Source organism: Ylistrum balloti, unplaced genomic scaffold (genome assembly GCF_031769215.1).
Source record: "Ylistrum balloti isolate Yb309-2 unplaced genomic scaffold, AGI_CSIRO_Ybal_v1 Utg370296, whole genome shotgun sequence".
NCBI lineage: Eukaryota > Metazoa > Mollusca > Bivalvia > Pectinida > Pectinidae > Ylistrum > Ylistrum balloti.
In genome coordinates, this window is record NW_026782223.1 from 128,085 (window position 1) to 145,578 (window position 17,494).

A 17,494-nucleotide genomic window follows, 5' to 3' on the forward strand; every position below is an offset into this window, starting at 1 on the left:
CTCATGGAGTTGTCTACCTTCCTTTTGTTTACTTTATAGACATATTAGCAAACAGCGAAACAATGATACATTGTACAAGACATTGGAACCAATGCAACTTTGCTAAACAAGGACTCACAAAATATCAAGAAATTATGTCAGTAAGCTGCCTCAGAGAATTTTTGATGGAAATAGGACAGATTTCACTCTTTAAATCATATGAAACTGGATATGAAGGCTAACTAGACATTGTGAGCCTCTGTCATGCATACATAATGTTGATTTTCTTTTTTCTTCCTAAATGATGTTGGCCCTGTCTCCGCCAAAAGCACGATTGTTTTGTTGTGAGGTGTTAAAATAATGAAATGATGTCACACCCATCTATCATCTTGCCATATAACAATGAAGACCATTGATATTGCACCAAAAATTACTTTCAAGTTTGACATGGAAATATCCATTTCTAGGAAATTTGCCTGATTAATTGATCATGTGATAAAAAGAATCCTCAATTTGTTTCGATTTGATATGTGACTTATGAAAAATGTCACCTTTTTTCATTTTGCTTGTCACCACTTGATAAAAAATTAATCTTTTTAAATTTGTTTTATGAATCACTCATCAAATCAAAGCATAGGTAAGATCCTACTATATTAACTACCATCTGAAACAGTATAAATGGTTATTAAAAAGGAAATTACATTGGATTACTGAGACCTTTAATCTTTACATTTGTTCAAGCAACTTATTTATGAAATTCAGGACTGGACACACGCACACATTTTAACTTTGAAACACATATATTCAGCTCTGTCTATGATTTCACAAATAATGGTAATTGTTAATTTTTAAAAACAATTAGCTACAGTGTAAGAAACATGCAAATAAAGTATGCAGAATAACCTGAATAAGTAACATCTTTTTGTATCACAATGTGTGTTTGTCTTAATTAGCTTTTATCTAAGTTTGTTCTCTGTGACTTTCTAACTACAGTTCCTCCAATGTCGGAGTACAGCTGTAGGCAACTTAAAATATACAGCACTACCTGTAGTCTACATCGAAATTTTGAAAATCCATAAGCCCACTGTAATTCTTTTGACAAAATGTTGAATTTTTCATACGGCTAAAATGAATTTCATAGTTTATATAAAGAAATGTTGATTATATGGAAATTTGGACTGATTGATGTTAAGTTAAACAGGTTCAATGTGAACACAAACATAAAATAAATGTTGCCAATCTACCAGCAATGTTCTTACATGTTTCATGGCGACTTCTCCTATCTTAGCTGAGTGTTTCCGGATATTTTCTAGGAAGTCCTTCAAATCAGACATGGAAGCCTCTTTGATACGCTCACGCAACTTTGGAATAGCATCACTCATGGTCTCGGAGAACCAGTGTGTATTTACACGAGGAAGGTAGGTGTGTTCCAGTTGTTCCAAAGTCTTCAATGCTGGGTAATACCTGTAACAACACGTCATCCTTTATCAGATAATCTTATACAATGTATATACAAAATCATGAAACTTTCTACAATATGATTTATATATATATCTAGACATGTGCAAGGAGAAAATTCTGTTTCAGATAATAAATGAGTAATTTCTGTCCATTACAGAGCATTACTCAATCCTAAAGAAAGTAGTGTGTTCACTGTTATACTTACCTTTTACTTCTCATCTGGTCCTGTAGTTTCCCGTACATTTCCAACACTGAACAAAAACAAGTAAATAAATATGTAATTTTATTAATGTTTTATTACATTTACCTTTCCTCCAACATATTCTCTCTCTGTGGGAAAGAAATAGGAAAGCCCACTTAATTACAGGTGACTCTCTCTCTCTATGGGAAAGTAATGGGGAATACTACTTAATTACAGGTGACTATTCTCTATGGGAATTACAGGTGACTATTCTCTATGGGAATTACAGGTGACTATTCTCTATGGGAAAGTAATGGGGAATACCACTTAATTACAGGTGACTATTCTCTATGGGAAAGTAATGGGGAATACTACTTAATTACAGGTGACTATTCTCTATGGGAATTACAGGTGACTATTCTCTTTCTATTGGAAAGTAAAATAAGTAAACCCCTCAACAATTTAGGAATATCTGATAGAACAGTGGTTGCCTAATTACCCATAAAACCTTCCATTCACTCTTCAGATAAGAGTCAGATACCTACCAGGCAAGCAGAGATTGAGGTTCTCAGCAGCAGAAGCTATGTTACGCTGTATCCGGCGACATTTAATAAGTTGCTCCCCTTTAGTCATGAGAGGCGAACAGGATTCCTGGAGACTTTGGTTGTCAGCCTCGATCTCATCCTGTTAGAGGAGTAGATGTGATCAGAAAAGTGAACAAAGAAATAATTATTACAATTAAAAACAACATGAACCGTCAGATACACATGCTACAAATATATTGTACCTTTTCTTTGGACTTTTTTTTTTACTTTCGTTAATTACAGGTTGTAAATAAGAAGTCCTGTTATAATGTTTAATTAGCATGAAATACACATCTTTCTGTGGGACTACTTACTTACACTATACCTTACTTTTTTAGAGCCAAACTATACTGTATATATGTTTGGTTATGATTGAGCAATGCTCTTGTATTTTAGAGTATATGCTGAGTTAAGGTTATCACCTTAAGCTGGGCAGCATCCATGCTAACTTTAAGCAGCTCGCGTATAGAGTCAATGAAACCCTGATAGTGGTAGTTACACATCCTCTCGATTTCCTTGTCATGTGACTTAATGTGGTCATCCAGTCTCTTTTTAAACTTCTCCAGTTCATCACCTTCATATACAGCTCTGTAACATAAACAATTTACTATTATTCAGGTTTTTGATTCCCTGATATTGCATTCTTATTTCTATATCATAAAAGCTTTTAGCTGCTGATCAGTAGTATGGCTGTCAGCTCCCTGACATTGCGTTTATATACATCTCTGAGAGTTAAACATTTTGCTAGTTATGACAGTCCATTTCCCAGATAATTCTTTCATATACAACATTTTATAACATGAATGCTTTAAAAATCAGTAGTGTGACTGTAAATTCCATACTATTACCCTATATATATATATATATCTTTGTTACCTAAATGGTTTTTGTTTATTAAAGTGAATGTAAAATTCCCTGATATCCCCTTCATGTACAGATTTGTAAATATATATATATATATATATAATGCAAATATATTGTGAATCAGTATAACTATCCCTTCCCTAATATCCCTACTGTAGTATCTATCTCTGTAACAAAATTACTTTCTAAATCAGTGTGACTATCAATTTCCCCAAGTAAACACTACAGAAAGTTTCCTCATATCATGAATGGTTATAAGTAATTATTATATCTATAAAGTATATTTATAAGCCATAACAGTCAAATATCAAAGCATTGAGAAAAAAATATAAACAGTGATAAAAAGTGTTACATACCGGTTGTACAGATCATATGAACTACAGTTCTTAAAATGGGATGAGAAGGTGTGTGTGAGCAGCATTGCACCATATAAACTGCCATCTTCAGATGGACAAAGTGACGAATCCCCTAATTCCAGTTTTACTGCTTTTTACATCAATGTTAAACAGTCTTTACACAATTACCTAACTGAATGCTCATGCTTACATTTCCTTTATAGTCATATCGGAAATCTTAACTGTGCTGAGGAAACCTTTCATTGGACGAAAATGAGCTGTTACTTGCATTGCTTTAAGTTATGATCAGGACAGATTTCAGTGACTATATTCAGTTCATCAAGTGGTCATGACTAATAGGATGCAGATATATATATCTGGTGTAAAATTTCACACTGTCACCACAAGGCCCCAGACATATAGTCATCAATAATTCAGAGGTCAACTAACTTTCTAAAACATTTTTCTTCATTAGTTTGGTAACAAAATCTAATAGTGTGATGTAGGTATAAACAATAAAGCTGTTGAATAATAAATATTGTTATGAAATGGAAATTGATGGTTTTATTGATAGGCTTTCTGTGGAGTTCCACAACCTTGGCATTATCATGTTCTTTCTGTGGAGCTCCACAACCTTGGCATTATCATGTTCTTTCTGTGGAGCTCCACAACCTTGGCATTATCATGTTCTTTCTGTGGAGCTCCACAACCTTGGCATTATCATGTTAATTCCACAATATGACACTCATCCTGAATACAAACATTGACATATACCAGCAATAATACTTTGGGAAACACTAGTACATCTTTTATAACACGTCAAAATTTAATGCTGACATTTCTGTATTTCTTTTTTTTGTGTAAAAACTATGAATACCTAAATGTATAGAAGAAAACATATTTCAAACTCAAAATAATCCTGTATGTTTTGTATGTATAAATAACATGCCCAGCAACCTAGAATTTGAAATGATCAGTATAAATGTGCATGTACTGTAAAAACCTCCATGCTGTGCAGTTTTTCATGTGAAATTAAAGGTCCAAAGAGGGGGCTACACACACTATGTAGCTTAAGGATTTTAAAACTATATCTTCAGGGGAAAACTGAATATTCATTAATTATTGGGATTATCTGGTATGCAAAACTGACATGGGAAGGACTTGATGATTTATTTATGAGCAACAATAATAAGATAATTACTATATATAGTAATGCAAACTATCAGAGTCAACATCATCAAAATCAAGATAATGAGTTTAGAAACATCATAGAAACTAGTAAGACAGGAAATTGGTATAAAGACACTGGCTGGTTTGTGACAATGAAAAATGTGTTAAATATATTATGATTACCTTACATATTTGACTGATGGAACTTGACAGATTCCATTTCATTCTCCTTTACATTGGATAATGCAATGAAGACGCCATGAGCACATATCTGCTTGTGTATTAGCAGAAATTAGCACTGACATATTAGAGTGCATTGAGATGTATGACTATTGATTTATTATTTATTACATTGGTCTCATTGGAGTTTATGAAGCATATCTACAAGTCTTACCCACATGCAAACTCTTCTGAAAATATGTTCCAAGCTCTGTATACAGATCGCTCGCAATACAGAGTTGCTGTCTACATTTGTGTCAACTGGTGCATGTGCACAATGTGACATCAAGACATGAAAGAAAACTTATACAAGTGTTGATAAACCCAAGATAAATAAATCTAGGTTTGGATGGGCGAGTGTACAGCACATGTCTGATGTACAAAAAAACAAAATATGAACAAAACAGGCAGATTTTTTTTCTTTCTCTTTCAGTTGTAATGTAAATAGCGGTATAATTAAGAAGGAGATCTAGTTAATTAAAAGTCAGTAATCTAGATAAAAACAAATTTTGAAGAGAATCCTCCCAAGTTTTGAACTATTTATCGTTAGTCTGGGTTTCTAACTGAATATTTCAAGATTAATTTCATGGCTCCTGGACATAGTTTTAGACTGAATATTTGGATGTTAAAAGTATGTAAGTAAAAGCAGGTTTCCAGCAGTTTCAACCCTTAAAAAAAGTATCTGCACAATTTTACTAGGCATGCAAATTATGCAGATTTTTCTATATTCAAGTTTTGTTTTCATTTGACGTTAAGTCTTCATTGAAAATGATAACAATTTCAGGATACTTATCATCACGTAACTCTAAAAAGTTTCTTTTGAAGGGTTTTTTAGTCAAAATGTGCAGGACAATATCAAAATGGAGGCAGCGATTTTGAAGCACCATTTTTAATTTTAAGATGTAACATTGTTGTCTATAATATAAATGAAATGGTAAACAGATAAACATTTACATGGATTTTAGTACTGGTGGATTATGTAAGCAAGAGCCAATTAAAAAAATGTGTACTTTTGTAAAACCACGAACATTGAGCCCAACAAAAGTATATGATTTTGATTTTGTAATGATATATAAATGTATATAGTTTCACTTTAATGGAAAGCCATTATGTTATGAGTCACACCAATTTTTGATAAATAAGTTATTATTTCCCCAACATGAAGTGGTTGCTGAGCTACATTTTCATTTAGCTTTGAGCATTTCAAGGAGACACCTTCGTGATGTCAAAACGCTTGCATCATTTTTGCTGCAATCATCACCACAACACCAAATTAATATAACTTTCATATTTTTTCTTGACAAACAAATCATAAAAGAATGTGATCCACAAAAGTATGTATGTAACAAAGAATTATTTCATAAAACAATAAATTTGTAAAAAAAAAAAAAAAAATGATATGTATATATATTTTTCAACCATGTACACATGTATTTCAACTATTCTGTGTTGAAAGTCATTGATCATGGTATGATTGGCATGATTTTATCATTCCTAATTGTAAAACAATATGAGCCTGTAACATAATCTTAGTTATAATTGTCAGCCAGTTGGGACATGGTCTGATATATAAACATAGGTCTGATTATAAATGACCTACTTAAGCTTTGAGTGTGTATTTATACATTGCACACCAGATACAGCTGGAACATAGCGACACACACCAACATATCAAGTGGTTTTGTATCTACATATTCAGGATATGATGCCTAATGAGTTTTGTAGTGTTTTGTAGTACCACCTCATTATAATTAAATGTTTTTTGCAGAAAGTGCAAATGTGGCTAGGCCTTTTGTACCAGACTAGACATCATTTCTTCATGGCCATTCTGGCATATCTGACAGACTAAACACAGTTTGGTGTCCATCATTTAAAGGCGTCTAGCACAGCCTGTCTAGCACGAGCATAGAGATTATTTCTAAGATGTTTGAAAATAAACAATTATCATACTTTGTTTAGTTTGGTTTAGTTTAGTTTAGTTTATTACCAGTGCAGGATCGTTACGATCCTCTATACAGGTCTCAGTGATACAATGATAATGTTTATAATTATTGTCATTTGAGACATCAGATCCAGAAACTACAGAATTTCTGCTTTATAATTATATACCAGTTCTTGATTTGCCCAGTGTTCATCTAATCTATTTTTGAAAGAGTTAACTGTTGGTGCCAATACAATAGATACAATATACTCCAGAAGATTGTTCCATATTTTGACCACACGCAAAGAAAAAGAATGTTTCCTGATGTCAAGTTTACAGTGCTGCATGTAAAGTTTTTTGGAGTGTTTAGTATAATATGTTCAGCACTTAAAGCTTTAATTCAAATAATTGTTGACAACAAAAACCCCTATTTCTGCTATATCATATTTCAGACAATTTTATTAACAACTGATAAACATATACCTGAGGATAAATATCTTCATTAGTACCAACAATTACATGTCTTTATATTCCTGCAATATTTCTATATTTAAGAATTTAAAAAAAAAGGGTGTGTGTGGAGCAGAAATTTGACATACAAAATCAAAAACTTTTATACATGATCATCAATTCTGCAATTGATGTCAAACAATCTTTAAGACATAGACTAAGTATACTTAAGAAATAGATATGGAAAATTCTGTTCAAATAGCCAAGCACATATACAATAGGAAGGCGTAATGAAAAATATCCTGCCTCCTCTCCGTCTCAAAGCAAACACATATTATACTGAGTATTTAATCAGATTTAATACAAACTTCCTGAAGACACTTTATGACTCTTGTTGTTATGCACTTGTTGACTTTTAAAGTTCAATCGTTTATTAAAACAGCCTTTTTGCCACTGGTACGGGAATTTTTGGCTTATTTTGGAGAGAAAACGGAAATGGAAGGAAATTTTGAGTCCATGAGTAAATAAAAAACTTGTGGAATTCAGCTTAAATATGAAATAATATTAATTGGGAATCCAATGTGGCCCATTATTGGCCCAATAAATATAAGCCCTCTATAAAAGGCCGACAGAAAGATGCTTTTGGAAAGACCAAGTGCTCTGTTTGTACATTCTACATCCCTGCAATTTTTGTAGGATTTTGTTTCAAGCAAGCACAGAATACCTTTATCAAACTTGTGATGAGTCCCATTACTAAAAGATACAGTAGGTTCTCAAAACTCTGATGAGTCCCAAAGGAAAACTATGAGTCCAATACCTGACTATTACATAACACACTGCAGATGGTCATTGCTGATATTTGAGCCTGACTCTAATCATACAGTCTTAACTCACATGCAACAAACAAAACCTAAACTTTCTATCGTTTAGACTTATTTTCTATGTACTAAAACAAGGATTTTTTATTTATTCACTATTTAGTAACCAGTTGGGCTTTTCCCTGACTGGCATATATATATTTGAAATGGGTTTTGAACACCTCCCACCCCTGGCACATCCTTACAAAATATATACAGCAGAGTATTTAGTCAGATGAAAACTATATGATTATAAAAGCCTGTGGAATATATCACACGAGTGAATTAATGAAAATGGTTGCACAAAGTATATGCACACAATACTCAGTTGGTTAGTAAAAATGATAAATAGGCTACCGGGACAGCAGATTGACAGACAAATCGTCTGCTACATATTTTGATGACGTCAGATAAACAGACAGATGTTTATACAAAAATAAGACAAAATGACAGAACGGAAATCCCACGATGAAAACGAATGATGATTTAGACAACGGACTGTGGTCAGTAGTCTATTTCGGCCAACGTCTGATGTGGGGTGTTGACAGACGGATGGGGATGCAGGATGCCACCCCCTCCAGTAAGGACAAAACATTTCCTACCTAAGCGTAGTCCCCAGTGGTCCATCGGACGTCTCTATTTCTGTGATAAGATGATCGTGGTGGGCATTCATAGACTCCTGACGCAAAGTATTGGCGTCTTGAACCGTCTCCGACAGTTGTTTCCAGTCCGGAGGCTTCTTGGGAGTTACAGGTTCCGCCATATTTACAATTTTCCAGTGCGCACCTGACATTTACTTCCGGTATAGACTTGTCAAGTCCGCAAAGATGTAATCTGTAGAAAAGGCATATTGACTAAATTTACGATATTTTTTCTTTTAATAAAAAGTGATATATTCAATGAATTAATCTTCCCATGTAAAAATATGTTTAAGATGTAAGCTATGTAAACTAATTTCTCAGGAGGAATTTATAATTCGAAATAAAGATCACCTGAGGAAAAATAGATATTAAAATTGATATTCAAATTATTACAATTGTACCTGTCAACTTTCGGAAAGTGAAATGATGGAAAAAGTGTGAGAAAGAATTTTTCAGCATTTCACAATAATTGTACTACTCACAAAATCAGCATGGTACTTAAGTTTATCATATACTGAAGAGAAACTGAAACACTCGATCCTGTACATGTACAGGTAAATGTACATACAATGTATATGTATGACTAGAAGATCTAATGTCTACAAGTAATCAATATCATTGAATAAATTAAACCCTCAAACTCTAAACAAAATTCAGGAGACAATCTATATAGGAATTGGTGTAAAATTACGTTAATTTGTGTATACAGACAAAAATTACTTTCCATTTCTAAGTTACATATAACAGTACAAAGCTGAATACCAGCAATTGATTTAATTTACTTTTGCACGTTAGTTTTCAGTAAGAATTCAATTATATTTAAATAATTATGAAATGCCTTGTTCTGCTTGTATAAGTACAGTAAAAGGAAACAATTTTCTTGGCCTTAAGTTAAATGAAATCTGGATTTAAAAGAGGTTTCATTTTTTAATGCATGGGGGTGAGGATTTGATAAATGACTACATTTATTTGTAAATATGTATTTTAGACTAGTTTTCATTTCATCTGCAGAGCTGATGTATATTCAGTGCTATGGGCTTACTCTTGTAGATCATAACAAGAGGTCCAATGGACCTGCTTAGTATAATAAGACATTTGAAGGTAACTTTCACGGTAATATTGATACCATACATTTTTAACCTTCATTACAGTAAATTCATTGCAAAGGAAATAATGAAACTGATGGGAACTTTCTCATCTAAAATAAAATCATCTGAAGATTTTAACACATTTGATGCATGTGGCCTTGGAAGTGCATCAAGGTCATTCACTTCAACAATCTCATTAGTATGTCAATCTTAGCAAACTACAGGTCCAATTTCATTACTCTGGGCCACTTGGTTGTTAAGCATATATTGTTTATAAATATGTTCATACATCTGACCCCTGTAACCTTGAAAGTGGGTCAAGGTCATTCTACCAAACTTGATTACTCTTGATCAGGGTTTGGTACTTCTTTATACAAATACCCTGAACCTCTTACTTATTGAAAAGAACAAAGATTTTCAAACACATGTAACCTTGGAAAAGTACTAGCCACAATATACCATAATTTAACATTATGTGTGGTCATTCACTTTCATCTGATCCGTAACATAGACACCATTTTGAACCTTCATTGTTAGAAAAGAACAACCAAGGCCAAGTTCTGTTTCTCTGTACTTTAATTCATTTGATGAATATAGTAAATTGGAGCCTGCAATATAGCAGACAGATTACCAGTTATATTATGACTGTTATAATGTGTAAGTGATAAAAGAAAGGATTGAATTTGAAACTGATCATTGTATGGTACTTACCAGGGGAAGAATGAAGTGATCACTGTACCAGCCAGGTGTGGAGGGACAGATGAAAGTAAATAACCACAAGTGCACCTCACTCACTTTCAAACCAGTTCTCACTGAACAAGTTTATTTCATGCCTGCTGACAGCATTGTAAAATAATTACCTGGTTATACATATTTGTATTGAAAGTGGGCCAAGGTCACTCACTTGAGTCAAGTTGGTAGTCCTACTTATCCCATCATGCTACAAGCACAATGTCAGTACCTTGGACCTCCTGATTATTGAGAAGGAAGTGCTTGCTGCCAAAAATCATTTGCTAGTATACAGTGATATTGCTACGTTTAGGACGTGATTTTACTGTCCTTGTATGCAGGAGCTGAATGGACATGACTGCAGTAAACATGTCATTGTCCCGTGCATTGTTCTCATAGCAATTGTTACATAATTAATCCAGGCATTCCTGATGGATCTAAGCAGCTATCTAATGATCTCCATGGATCTCAGTTAGATGCATCTTTTCTTTTCTCTTGGTGATCTTCTTTCTTTGTTTATGCCGTTTTGATATCATACTGTTCCTATTGTCCTTCTAAAGTGAGATTATTATTTAACACTAAAGAGCAGTATGTAATAGTATTTACAACAAAATTCAAAGCACTTCTATCAAAATTAAAATCTGTCATTCAGTCAGACATAATAATCTGATCATGCTCAAAATACAGAGAGCAAAATAAGTCTTGAATAATCTATATATAAAGTTTCAAAGAGATGTCCCATGTGGTCTCCCTAGAAAAGTTTTGTGTATTTTCTAATACCTATCTATGCATGATGTTTGAAAGGCAAATATTACAAAAAACTGAACACATTGATTTTTCATAACAGTTTATTTTGTTGACAACAAATCATGGTGAAAAGATAAATAATCATTCTTAACATATTCAGCTTTTTTCAAACATTGAAAACTCTAACATATTCAATTCAAATGAAACATCTCAAACTGTACAAAGTAGACACACACATGAATGAGCAGAAACAAAACCATGCTGTACAAACTATAACACACATACAGACTTTTGCAACACAGTAAAGAAGAAAAAAGAAAACATTTTTTTTATTACTTTATTTGCTATATTCAAGTCAAATAAGTGAAAGTGATGTTCAGTTTTGTGTATTATGTTGTCCACTTAGTATTATCACTATGATACAATAGACCTTTGTCCATTTATACTTGTGTGTGCATTTTATTATTACTATGAATATGTCTAAAAAATCTGTAGAGATAAAGGAAATATCATTTCAGAAAAGAAATATTCCACACTGCATGTTTTTTGGATAATTTTACTATCAATGAGTTATTTCCCTTATTTAGCTGATTGTCAATAAGATGTGAAAAATAACATAGGAGGACTTCAAATTATTCAAGACCCCAATTAATTATAAATAATTTGTGTAAACGATATACTTTATTGTTATTGTACCCATGTGATACATCCTGGCAAAATGTGCAGGCCATAGAATGTGAGGCTTTATAAGGATATAGGTGACAAAGGGATATACATTGTAACAAACATTAGGATATCTTATTGATACAACAAATTTATCTTAGTGAGATCAGACTCTGTAACTCAAATGTTTATTGATTAAGATGTTTAAAACTGTGTACAATATTTATTAATGCAAGTAACTTGGATTTCACACTGGATGAAATTATAAGTTTAAGAACACGCTGAAATACATACATACATAAGTCTGTGGAATGTCACATGCTTATGTTATACATGTCTTAAACATGTTACAGATCTATGTTATAGGGTGAGATGAACCTCACTGACAATATATCACAGACAGAAAATGGATGGAATGTTGTTAATTACTTTAACTTTATATTAACCTGATCAGATTATACTTGTATCAAAATTAGACTGGTGAATTTATCAACAAACAAAAAATTTAAAACAAACATATATCTTTCATCATACATAACATTTAAACTTTGCAGCTGGACAGTCACATCGTTAAACACAAGGACATGGAACCATTAATAAGTGAAGTTATCTAACAAGGTCTGTATCAAGAGTTTTGAGCAATCATGGATCACACGTATTATATGTTTTAGCACATTGGTTATAAGTCTAAGGAGTTATTACAAACTGACTCCATTAACACAACTCGGCTTATTACACCACAACGGCATAGTAGTTTGTTGGCATTTCTATAAGTGTTCTAGATGTAAGTGGGCTTACTATCAGACATGAGCTTATTGACAGGTATAATGTATAGTACAGCAGTAGTCATCATCTCTTTATTCTGGAAGCAGTTACAATATCTGGTTGTTAAGGAAACTCATACTGACAACAGATACACAAAATGATAATAGGACTGCAGACTCAATTTGTCAAATACCTTACCATTTATAATTGGATTGAGAAAATAACTTCATCACTTTTACATTTCACTAGGTATTGATCTTACAATGTTTTCTTGTATTGAAGATAAAAACTTTCAGCTTTTTTTAAAGTCCACACATCAACAATTTACTTCCTAAGTTACAGACATCTGTAATTGAAGCCCATTAAACACAGCATCAACATCAACAACATAAGTGGATGGAGATAGTATGTGATAACATCACATAGAAAACAACTCGGATATATATATATATATACGGTATGTATCAGGTGTGGAGGTGGGATTCTCCAACAATCAGCAGTCTTATGTTGTACTCAACAAAGGACAAATCTTACTTACACATGTTTTCTAATTTAGATATAGCAAAATCATTTACAGGTAATCCTACTTTTAAGGAAGACCTCTCTAGTTTATATTGAAATTTGGTTCATTGGTATCGCTTTACATACAACTTTACTTGTGTTTTATGACAGTTTATTTACTATTTGACCTAAAACATGATTAAATTCAATACCCTGGCTAGAGTATACAATTTCAAAGGAAGAAATAAACAATGCAAGACATTGTTTCCTTCATATTGCTGAACATTAGTTTAACACTGCACATCATACTTATACATTTGTTCTGTCCTATTTTAAAGTATATGTTGTTTGTTATTTACTGGGTAATGGACTTTACTATGTTCTCAGTAATTAATGAAAACACAAATGACTGTTGTGGATTAAAACTTTATCACTGGAATGATGAAACTAAGTGAGGAAGCAGAAATATGGCTACAAATACCCTGTAGATTTCTATAAAGGGAAAGTTACTGTACCTCCAAATTATACCACTACACCAATACATGTAATGTGTATCAAACATTGTTGATTCTAAAACAGTATCAGTAATTCCTCTTCAGTAAGCATCCAAAAAATGAATGTAACATCCTGCAGTCTATCACCAGAAACCCTGGACTATATCAGATGTTCTGGCATTAGGTAAACCACAGTTTCCCAGCACTCTCAGAGACATTCAAACAAATTATGACAATTTCTTTTAATACTGTTAGTGTTTTGCATAAACATTTATTCTATGGCTTTGTTTAGTATGGCTCTTTGGAAATTGACACCTCCAGGTTAAAAGGTCATCAGAGATCATGGTAATGAAGCAGTAATCATGACAGAAAGGTTATGAATGGTCAATAAGTCAAGAGAAGTCATCATCGTGAAAATTCTCCCATTAGGTCACTTATTCATTCACCACAGAGGTAAATTTTACCATCCCATATTTTTCAGGTTTCCAAGGATTATAAGCAGAGGTCACGATGTTGAGGTCAAAGGTTAACAAAATATTTAGAAAAGGATCATAGTCCAGTCAAACATGCAGAGTTCAGGAGCATGTACAGTGATCAGCAGAAAGTAGACGATAGGGCCAACATGATATTTTTGTTCATATGAAGACATCGCCAGAGGAAGCTCGGAAACAACAGGTTATCTTGTCAGCTCACAACATCTGTACACATGGCAATCATGAGAAGAGGTCCACATATTTCCTAGAAATCTCGTCCACTTTTTTATTGAATGTCTCCACCTCATGGTTGGTCTCCTCTATGTATTGTCGGATAAACATGTCCAGGTCTGTCAACAGAAATCAATTAAGATAAACATCAAAAAGAAAGTTAAGCCGCCATATTGGCATCGTCTCGTAAAATTTACCACCATAAAACGTGAGTCTTTGTCATTGTATTTACAAATTTCGATGTCTGATTATCATTAATACACAACACACAACATTTTCTTGATGAACAAGTAATGAAGAAAATGTCGATAAGGTTGTTTCATTTAATGACTAGCATCAGCAACTTGTAGGGGCGATAATCCAATGATTACAGTAATGTCCGGCAGATGGAGTAGGAGTAAACTTTCGATTTATGAACCAATGAAAACGAAGTACTGATACTCAAGGGCGACAACAACATGCTGAAGAGCATTGAAAATGCTCTTAGCATAACAAACCAAAAAAGGACTATAAATATATTATATTGAATAATATTTTTGTACATATATAAATTGTATTACAAAACAACACAAGTCTTTTCAGTATCTCCAAACATGTGGTCAATATTTGACAAGTATGTAATGGTCATTTACACAAAAGTAGGACTTCATATCAACTTGTTTTTATGCTGTATTTCTGACTTAATTTGTTAAAGAAATACAAATATCATCTAAACCCTTGTTTCTCTGTGAACTATAGTGAAACAAAATGATGACCAGAGTCCTGCAGCAGAAATCAACATCACTGATTAAGAGACAGAATATATCAGAAAGAAATAATTGTAAAATTGTCCACTGACAATGAGTAATAATTCCTTATACTGCTTACTACATCTCTGTGAGATATGAAACAAAGACATTTTAGTCTCAATATCATGAATTTTTGCAAAACTGAATAACAGAAAAGAAAGGAAGCTTTTCCCAGTATTGGTGACTGAATCACCAGCAGCTCTGGGCAGCCATATCACCTACACTGTTAACATTTTCAGTGTTATCCAGGTTGTTTAATGTCCCTCTACAACATTACCTCTGTAAGAGAGTGTGAGGAGATATGACATACCTTCTATAGAGGTAAAACTTACCCGGGTGTGTATTCTGCTTCTCTCCATCAAAGCTAACAAACTGTGTACCATTGTAGAACCAACCCTCAGGAAGAGCATCAAGGTGGCGTTTCGCCTGCCAAGGGAGAAAAAAAAATATTTACTGCGATCTACCTACCAATAAGACTTTTGACTCCTGAACTTACAATTACATTATAACATACATGGGTAAAATTTAGATTGTTTAAATCTTAATGTGATAAAACACATTAGTCTTTAAGACTTCACTGAATGATAGAATGGTAACCATAAAAACTTTTCAAATTTCTGATCAAACTACGCATACAAAATGTATGATGTACTAGATACAGACTAACCATCATTATTTTTAGAGAGCAAACACAAACAACAACTTGTGTATTACCTGTACAACAGTATATATACTTACATGGATTTGCTTCACATCTTCCCTGGAGACATTTTTACGCGTTATCAGATTCTTCTTTTCAGGTTTCTGTAAACAACAACATTTCTTGGTATATTGAGACAGATTTACATGACAACACAATATTTGGTAAATAAGATATTTCCTGGTTATAGAAACAAAACAAAAGATATATTCAAAAGACTCTTTGAAAAAACTGAAGCTGATTTCCTGGATTGTAAACTTCAAGAAATCACACACCACAACAACAAGAAAGATTTATGAAGTTTAAACATATAGCACTAGAAAATTAAAGTATTTGAAATGTGAACATAAACATCCAAACAACTTTTAAAGATTTGATCTTTAGCATAACCTGATTGAAAAACATGAATTGAAAACTAAAAATAATAGCAAAGATATATATCAAGAGGACACAAAAGTTTAAAAAAAATTTCAAACATAATCAAATATTCAGGACTTTGAGCTAAATATGAATATAGCTATAACATAATAGAGGAGACTTGGTTCAGAGTCTCGATCATGCCAACATTATGGAGAATCTTTTGAGTAGAACTGGTAGAGCTGACCTGTTTAACACACATTCTGACCCAGTCCTTCACCACAGCCTCCTTCAGTCCACATCCAGTAATCACTAGGAAGTTGTCTCCCTTAGTGATGTGGGGACCATCTCCATTGGTTACATTACTAGACAATTGGTCGAGATTTTTGGCGGCATTCAGAGTTGTGGTGTCACTGAGTGTAATATGATGAAGCTCTTTCAGGTTTGGTGAATCTGTAGAGTAAATGTGTAGGACGATATACTGTCAGAACAGTGATCTGGAGGTTGATTAGCTTTGTCTATATATAGTAAATTATATTAGTTAAACTTAATGGCAGTAGCTGTACAATTTTACAATGTTCAAACATTACTGCTTAATCACTTGGGACAACATACATAACCCCATTTTCACTCATACATCTTTTGTCATCATCTAAATCTTCATTATAATCCTGTATACTCTATTTCTTACCTGTGAAATGGAGCATGCCATGTATGAAGTAGATGTTTCCCTTACAAGGAAAAGCCTTCAGAGAGCTCTTCAGACCTGGAGGTTTACAAAACACCAATGGTTAATCCTCAGATAGACCAAAATGAAGTGCACAAAAATCTTGACTTTTCAGATTTAGTAAGAGAAATATCAAAGAGTTTAAATAATGAATTAATAATAAAAAATCTGACTCATTTAAACAGGAAAGTACTGTACAGCTTGGAGTTACCTCTCAGGTTTTTCATCAGAAGGGGACTTTCCAAAGGCTGTGAGAATCTAAGGAGAATACTGTTCATTTTGAGTAGAGTTGTCTGCTCCTTCCAAATCCCCAGGGACCTGTATGATTATCAATTAATAGTGTTCAGCAATTTAACAGTGAGTATACAGACCAATATTGACCACAATGGAGCTGTAGCTGATTGTATGACTGGTGTTTTTATCACTCCAGTTTAATCTAACAACTGCTAATGCTAAAAAAATACACAAACAACAAGATTAAATCTGGTTTATAATTCCTCACCTGGGTATTTTACAAGTCATAGTAAAAATTAATTTCCTTGTTTTTGGAGAAACAGATAGAAAGACCA

General features: G+C 33.1%; 2 protein-coding genes across 2 annotated transcripts in view; both read right to left on the reverse strand.

Moving 5' to 3' along the window:
- LOC132553086 (exocyst complex component 6B-like) overlaps positions 1 to 8,784 on the reverse strand; it is a 31,573-nt gene extending 22,789 nt beyond the window's left edge. The window contains exons 1-5 of the mRNA XM_060217297.1: positions 8,624 to 8,784; positions 2,628 to 2,793; positions 2,167 to 2,305; positions 1,646 to 1,691; positions 1,239 to 1,443 (exon numbers count right to left, since the gene is read on the reverse strand). Coding sequence (XP_060073280.1) covers positions 1,239 to 1,443; positions 1,646 to 1,691; positions 2,167 to 2,305; positions 2,628 to 2,793; positions 8,624 to 8,784 — 717 coding nt within the window. The remainder of the gene's footprint in view (positions 1 to 1,238; positions 1,444 to 1,645; positions 1,692 to 2,166; positions 2,306 to 2,627; positions 2,794 to 8,623) is intronic.
- A 2,599-nt stretch (positions 8,785 to 11,383) lies between these two features.
- The window catches only part of LOC132553089 (dynein axonemal assembly factor 9-like), a 150,338-nt gene continuing 144,227 nt past the window's right edge, over positions 11,384 to 17,494 (reverse strand). The window contains exons 34-39 of the mRNA XM_060217300.1: positions 17,137 to 17,243; positions 16,890 to 16,964; positions 16,446 to 16,651; positions 15,880 to 15,945; positions 15,474 to 15,567; positions 11,384 to 14,472 (exon numbers count right to left, since the gene is read on the reverse strand). Coding sequence (XP_060073283.1) covers positions 14,363 to 14,472; positions 15,474 to 15,567; positions 15,880 to 15,945; positions 16,446 to 16,651; positions 16,890 to 16,964; positions 17,137 to 17,243 — 658 coding nt within the window. The 3' untranslated portion in view covers positions 11,384 to 14,362. The remainder of the gene's footprint in view (positions 14,473 to 15,473; positions 15,568 to 15,879; positions 15,946 to 16,445; positions 16,652 to 16,889; positions 16,965 to 17,136; positions 17,244 to 17,494) is intronic.